The 7,879-nt window shown below is 37.2% G+C and overlaps 1 protein-coding gene across 1 annotated transcript in view; it reads left to right on the top strand.

Moving 5' to 3' along the window:
• LOC107663364 (extracellular matrix protein FRAS1-like) overlaps nucleotides 1-7,879 on the top strand; it is a 139,290-nt gene that overhangs the window by 102,263 nt on the left and 29,148 nt on the right. The window contains exons 29-32 of the mRNA XM_016453574.1: nucleotides 2,178-2,498; nucleotides 5,507-5,666; nucleotides 5,772-5,947; nucleotides 7,191-7,307. Of these exons, the coding sequence (XP_016309060.1) occupies nucleotides 2,178-2,498; nucleotides 5,507-5,666; nucleotides 5,772-5,947; nucleotides 7,191-7,307 (774 nt within the window). The remainder of the gene's footprint in view (nucleotides 1-2,177; nucleotides 2,499-5,506; nucleotides 5,667-5,771; nucleotides 5,948-7,190; nucleotides 7,308-7,879) is intronic.

Raw genomic sequence — 7,879 nt, 5'->3', positions numbered from 1 at the left:
TAATCAAAAATGAAGTTTTGATATATTTACAGTAGGACATTTACAAAATATCTTCATGGAACTTGATCTTTACTTAATGTCCTTATGATTTTTGGCATAAAAGAAAAATCGATAATTTTGACCCATACAATGTTTTTTTGGCTATTGCTACAATTATACCCCAGCGACTTGAGACTGGTTTTGTGGTCCAGGGTCACATATTTGTATGCACAGGAGTAACCTTGTTCTAATGTTAATGAAGTTGGAATATTCTGAATGAGCATGAACATGAACAAACTATATCCATTTTAGGACTTTTCACGCAACCTTTTCTTTACAGCCTTTTGACACTCACTGCAAACATTTAACACTCTCTAAGATGCATTCTCACTTGAGAGCATGTGCTGCATGCTCCTTGAAAGCAGTTCAAACGTCATTGACAAAATCCTAGGTTGAATATTTTTAGTGGATTTTTATTAACCATTATTTAAAACAACAACATTTACTATAGCACAACATTTCATAAATCTTAATTGCCCACATATATTTATTTCACACATTTTAGAGTAATAATAAACTCACTTAAAGCAATTATGTAGTGCCCAGAACAGGTAAACAAATTAAAATCTTATATTTTAGCTTATTTAAAGTGGCCAGTCTTTGCCTGGATTTCAGCTCAAACATTCTTAGCAGGTTCGTAACTAACTTCATGAAATATCCAGTTGTTGTGATGCTTTTGAAACAATACTGTTCCAATATGCAAGTCTTCCCATGTACGCTGGGCATTTGAGTTGGCAGCTTGTCCTTCACTGTCTGCTCCAAAAATGAATAAATGAATGAATGAATGAATGAATGAATTTAAACGCACATCTTTACATGAAAATGTTTTTAAGAAAAATATTAAGTCAATGCTGTCCAAACGTCTACTGATGCCTAGAGGTGCCTATAGAGGACAAAGTACTGAACGGACATCTTCATAACATTATTCAATTCCTGTAGTCACCATATCGAGTGTCACAATTCCTTTATCAAAAATGTATGGTTTTCGAAAAGTTATTATTTTGCCTATGTAAAATTATTGCCATATACTCATCTTTGCTTACACCCATAGTCCACATCCTTAACACAGATTGACTGGCCATTATCCTCACCCTGAGGAGAGCATTATAGCTCATACTGAGCCAGCATCTCTTCCCATTCTATCTCTCACTCTCTGTGTATTGCTTATTCCTCTGCAGCATTTAGTTACACTTCATAGATACAGTCTCCAGAGAACTGCCTGTGTCTTGCTGTCTGACCTCCACCAGCCCAATGAACACACACACACGTACAGAGAGAGAAACCTGAGCTCCCCGACAGAAATCGAATGGATGTCATTGTAACAAATAACACCCAAAATACATTCCTGCCCCTCATGGGCTGATAACAGCAGCTCAAGACGTCAGAGCACTTCCTGCTGTTAAATGAGCAGTTAAAGCTGAAATATAGAACCTGCATCTTAAAGCGAAGAGAGAATGAGGACATCAAATCTATTCCTATAAGAGAAAGAGAGTAAAAAAAAAAAATGCAATAATCCCTCCCTGAGGGAAAAGATTGTCTTTTGAAAATAAACCGTTTACTCTTGTCTTCCCTGTGCTGTGGTAAACAAAAGTGGCCTGCTTTTCTCCACAGCTCTGTGCAGCAGCAACCTAATGGATGTTCATTAGTGTAAATCGCTTTAAACAAAAAGCGTATTGCGCATTAAATGCTTTGGTGCTGATGTGGACAACACAAGTTCGAATCTGCCTGCAGCATTTACCATCTCCATTCTTTGACTATAAATTAGGCCAAAAATAGAAGAATGAAGTCATGATAGATAAATTAAGGTTGGATTCTAACAGAATTTGTATCCATTTGTGTCCATGTGAGTTCCATTTGGACCTCAAATGCATCAAATCGACATGCAGCCTTCCATTTCCCTCATTTTCACACATCTTGTCTTTCATCAAGCACTGATGGGATTCTCACCTCTGCTTGCCTTAATTTACAAAATAAAAGTGGAAAATACTGTATGTAGATGCAAAGGAATACAGAATAAGGACATTGGGGCTCAAATATTAACTTATTATTTATTTTCTTAGAATATTTTCTCTTTCCTCTAACCAGTTTCATTGATACTTGGTTTGAATTCTATCTTAATGTTTTTCCCCCTTTCACAGCCACCCACTGTGATCACCAACCTAATTCTGTACATGAACTCTGGTGAGACAGCTGTCATCAGCAGATCTATTCTTCACATCAGTGACCTCGATAATCCACAAGACGTTTTCATCACGGTTCTGGATCCACCTCAACATGGCCACTTGACACACATGCATGGTGATGTGCAGATAACCCATTTCAAACTGGAAGACCTGGATGGTGAGCAGCTGCAGTATGTACATGACGGTTCAGAAGGAGACCGGGACGGACTCCTGCTGCAGGTCAATGACGGGCACAGCTACCAGAACATCCTGTTTCACATCAGCATTGCGCAAAAGGTACAGACATAACAGGTTTTACGCTGAAAAAAGATTTGCTAAGTGACCGTTCATATTTAATCATCCTAAATGTGTTGTTTTTGAACTTACAACTATCATTATTTGATCATTATTTATAGGCCTATCAATGTGTCATGTACGTTCATGTTAGTGTAAAAAATATGAAGTGCCAAAAAAGCAGGTCATCAGCTCTTCTGAATTTTGAACTTTTGGCTAATTATGGATTCCTGCACTCCACCTGATGCTGAAACACCTTGATGATTGAGCCGTAGGCTTCTGCTAAATGATTTATTGTTTTATCTGTTATTTATGCTCACTATCATGATGAAATCACTCAAAAAGAAAAAAATGACTTATTAGACCTAAATATATTTTTAATAATGTGCTAACAGGGATAATATAAAAGCCAGTTATTTGATTTTGGAAACAAAATGTTACAAGATTAATACTAATACTAATATTAATAAGTCTTAATTAAGTATAAATAGGTCTTTACATGCTTTCAGCCCGAGACGCAGAGATAGGCCCCAGCATTCAGCACCCGCATAGTTATTTATACAAGAAATTATGTAGCTTCAGTTATAATTTTAGAAGGAAATCCCTTGCAGGTGGGGTTAATATTTTGGGTTTGAAACCCCCTCTTTAAAGGGTTTTAAGCTAGAAACAGCTCAAATTCGGTTACAGATTACCACTTTTAAAGTGTGCTGTTGGGGTCTGTTTTCTTCACATGATCATATTTATACCTTAAGGTACTAATATGTACCCTGTAGATATGGTAGCAATATTATAAGTACCACAAAGGATACAATTTTGCACATTTTTTTCTCACAGTGCAGATGCATTGAGACACAATGGATAGATTCTGTGATCTAGACTGCAGTGCATAAAGTGTTTTTCATGACAGGGTGAATACCATCTCATACCTCTCTCCATTCATACACACTTTTATAATCATCACCACCCCATTTATGCTTGAAATTACCCCTTCCTGACTATTTGACATGCCCGTAGCCTGCTGATGTCTAGACAGATTGCAGCACTTTGTTTGCTTTTCAAGCTCTGTCCCCACTTCCATAGACCCTTATCCACATATCTTTCTGTAGTGTCATCCGATTACACCTGCCTTGTTCCCTGCTGCAGGCTGTTATCTACCATCCTAAGCGGCTTTTGACTAATGGAAGCCCTGTTTCGCAGTAAACACTCTGTTTGCAGATCAATAGCACATCGTTTTTATTAGTTGGATCACAGTCTATTGCGCTCACACAACTACCAGTGAATGGAAAGGTCACGTTACATCCACAACACAAGGTGATGAGAGCAGAAAGAGGTGAAGGCTGAGAAGGCAACATGACGACTGTGGGTTAATGACCTGTTGGCTTTGGCTTTGGCTTTGGGAGCAAGGTCCCTGATTTCAAAAGATCTTTAATACAGTATGTGGATTTCTGCAATGATGACAGGAATAAAAGAGGAAGCTGACTTTCAATTAGCCTTTTTGAGAGAAGTCAATTGGTGTTTGTAGTCCTTGATTCATGTAATTGGTCAGCACTGGTGAATGATCCTTGATTTAATGTGGCCTGGAGACCTCAAATACCCACATTCTCCACCACTTTGATCTCTAAATCGAAAGGGAAAGGTAAAGGAAGAAAGAAAGAAACATTGCCAGTTATCACTGTCACTGTACAAGATGTTTTATCAAGTAACCTAAAAAATGGTTTCATGTGGTAACATCGAATTCCGATTGAAGTTGGAAATGTTATGTAAAATGAATGGATCAACCTGAGTACAGTAGGTTACACCAGCAAAAAACGTTTTCACTACATGAAATGTAGCAAAACTCTGAATTAAGTTGTGAGACTCTTTAGAAACAGACTATAGTTTTGACCTATGAGTGAACTCTTCCGTGAACACCTCGTTTTATAAATCCATCCCGCTCTCAGAGAGGTGATCAGGATCAGCAGGAAGGTGGTGGAAGGGTGCCAAGGTGTTTCCTCTGTGAATCGGAGCTTTCATCTCCCCACGTCCTTGACGGTCTTTGATTATCTGTGAAGCAGATGATCTTATTCACTACAATCAGCTCCTCAGCTAGCGTAGGGATGTTCAGAGCCCTGTTAGGATCTAAAGATTCCTGGCATAGCGATAGCTGAGTATGTATGATTAACATGTGTCTTTGTGATCTTCTTGTGGCATTGATGTTTCTCAATGTAAAATGCAAGAAAAAACATATTCTTGTGGTTTTATAATGATTAAACCACTGCAAAAACGTCAGCCTAATGGTTAACTTTGTAAAAAAAAGTTTGAAGTTAGTACACTCTTTTAAGAAATTAATACTTTTACTTAGAAATCGTAACACTTTAATTTAAGGACCAATTCTCTCTATTAAGTAGTTGCGTATTACATGCATATTACTAGCATTTTGGCTGTTTATTAGTACTTATAAAGCATATATTAATGCCTTATTCTGCATGACATTAGTCCTACCCCATACCTAAACTTGACAACTACCTTACTACTGTATTAATAAGCAGCAAATTAGCAGTTTATTGAGGGAAAAGTCTTAGTTAATAGTGAATATGTGTTACCTAGAAATCTTTTGTACCAATTTAATTTCAAGCTGTATATCACAGTTTCCGCAAAACTATTAATAAGCTGCTTTTAATACTGATATTAAGAACTGTTTCTTTATAACAGCAAATCATCATACTCGAATGATTTCTTAAGACTGTGACACTAAAGACTTTTACATTTTAAAATATATTCAAATAGAAAACAGTTTATTAATAATAAATTAATAATAATTCACAATATTACTATTTTTACAATTTTTTTCATCAAGCAAATGCAGCCTTGGTGAGAGGAAGTGACATCTTTCAAAAACATTTAAAAAATCTTACCAACCGCAAACCTTTGAATTGTTGTGTATAACCTTAACTTTATTATAAGGTACAAGCTGTTATGGTTTGAAATAAACATGCCATTAATCCTAATGGTGCATTATGGTTTCCCTGTAGGTTGGCTTGACTCCTCACCTGCGTTCAGTGCCCAAGACCTGGGTGAGGGAGGGAGGAATGGTACAGCTGTCTAAGAAGTGCCTCAATGCTCAATTCCAGGGAACCAGTGACTCTGAAATCCTGTACACCATTCATTCTGAGAGCGGACAGCCCAAATATGGTATCATCATCATCTGTCTCCAGCATTCCTTACTCAATGTCTGTCTTTCTTTCTAAACTCAATTCAGTGCCATGAACTAGGGTAAAATGTGATTTATGTGTCTAGGAGAGATTGTGCTGGTGTCTATGCCTGCTGATGGTCCTGTGGAGGCATGGCAGTCCTTCCCAGATGGTCAAGATACCACACCAACCAGCTCATTTACACAGCAAGATGTTAATGAAGGGACTGTCTGGTACAGACACTATGGATCCGCTACACAGAGAGACAGTTTTCAGTTTCAGGTGAGACACACACAGTGAGCATTAAATTTAACCTGAGGCAAATACTGTTGTGTTGAGTATGTAGAGCCATAGGTGTCACTTGACTTCTGGCTGGTTAGAAATAATTCTTTATGTGTTATATATTGATATGCATTTAATTAATGACAGGGGTTCAGTAGAAGTTCTATTCTGTTTCATTAGGGTGTTTTCTGTTGATTGGCCCACTTAAAACAAAAATCATTACCTTTCATCAAACACACATCCACCAGTCACTGTTAAACTCTTTTCCATGCTCAAAGCACCAGACAAAAGTTTGAGTAATAATAATATTTATTACGGTATTTATTACAATAATTTGTCATAGTATTTCACAATATTAGTTTTTCTGTATTTTTGATAGCATGAATGCACAAAATTTCTTTCAAAAGCATGATAAAAAAATCCTGCCAACCCCAAACTGAACAGAACTTTTCTTTCTTTCTCAGACACACAACATCAGACTTTTAGATCAGCGTATCTCCTGTTACAAGTGATGCACGAAGCGAACACAAACCTCTTAGAGCGATAAACACATTGTACCTCTCTCGCGCTATTGGACTATTTTCTCCATTTTACTTCAGCTCTGTTTCACACTCTTAGGCCAATTTGTCCATCTGTCCTACTTCTCCTTCACCAGCCTCACTGCATTACTTGGGTATAAATGAGCTAATTTGTCTTCAAATCCAGTTTAAAATCAGTGTAAGCAGCATTAAAGGACATTCAGTCACATTTCATTCATCAGGTTAAACCTCTAATGACTCTTGACACAACAGTTTTTTGTCATCCTCGAGAAAATTACTTTTTCTTCTTGTTCTTTTCTCCTCTCGTCTTGCCTAAGGCTGCACCCTGCGCCACCGACTTCATTAAATAAGATTAGACTTTTAATGGTTCGACACAGTTTAGTTTATATCCTCAGGGGTGTTTTTGTGACCGTGAAGTGCTTCAGCCTATTTGTTAAGTGTCTGCTCAAGATGTCACTGTTGAAATAAACTTGTATTAGAACTGATGACAGATTTAATTAAATACCTCAAGAATAATATGTATATTGAGAGTGATTTTAGTTATGTAGTACATTAATGATTGCCAATTATTATCTCGGAAATGTTTAAAATAAATTTTTTAGACAGATTATATTTTCTAGTGGGAACGTGTGCATGTTTACGGTGGTATCTGTTTAATTTATAAATGTCTATTCATGCATGGGTGTGTGTGCTTTTGCTGGCAGGTTTCAAGTGAGGTCTATCCAGAGACTCTGGGTGATACACAGACCTTCACTATAGGAGTGATGCCTCAGACCCCCGGCCTGCCTCAGCTCTTGCCTGGAACCGACCTGCAGATCACTGTAAGATTCAAACAGCAGGGCATGAAAAGACTGAATAATTCTGTCTTGTTCGATTTTAGTTAACATTTAGAGTATTGAACCTGTTTTTTAACTGAAACGTCTTCTTAGTCAAGTGTGTTTTGTTTTTCCTTTGTTAAAATACTTTCTCATTCCCTAGTTTAATGGTAAGAAATATAGGGTATACATTACTGTTTAAAAAGTTGGGGTCAATATGTTTTTTTTTTAAATGGGTAGATGAAGTATACCTTTAAAGGGGTCCTATTATGCTCTTTTACAAAGTCTTGATTTTGTTTTGGGGGTGTACTAGAACAGGCTCTCATACTAGGTCGTTTGAAAAACGCGTTATTTTTCACATATTTTGCATTATTACAACACTTCTCTCCCCAGTCTGGCAATGCAGCCTTGGTGAGCATAAGAGACTTTAAAAACATTAAAAAACACTTGACTGTCTGAGATCCATATGATCTCCAAAATTTTTTGTCTTCATCAGTGTAAATATTTTTGGCTGTGTGTGTGTGTGTGTGTGTGTGTGTGTGTGTGTGTGTGTGTGTGTGTGTGTGTGTGTGTGTGCA

Source organism: Sinocyclocheilus anshuiensis, unplaced genomic scaffold (genome assembly GCF_001515605.1).
Source record: "Sinocyclocheilus anshuiensis isolate Anshui unplaced genomic scaffold, SAMN03320099.WGS_v1.1 scaffold1531, whole genome shotgun sequence".
Taxonomy (NCBI): domain Eukaryota; kingdom Metazoa; phylum Chordata; class Actinopteri; order Cypriniformes; family Cyprinidae; genus Sinocyclocheilus; species Sinocyclocheilus anshuiensis.
This window is presented reverse-complemented; position numbering and strand designations above follow the sequence as displayed.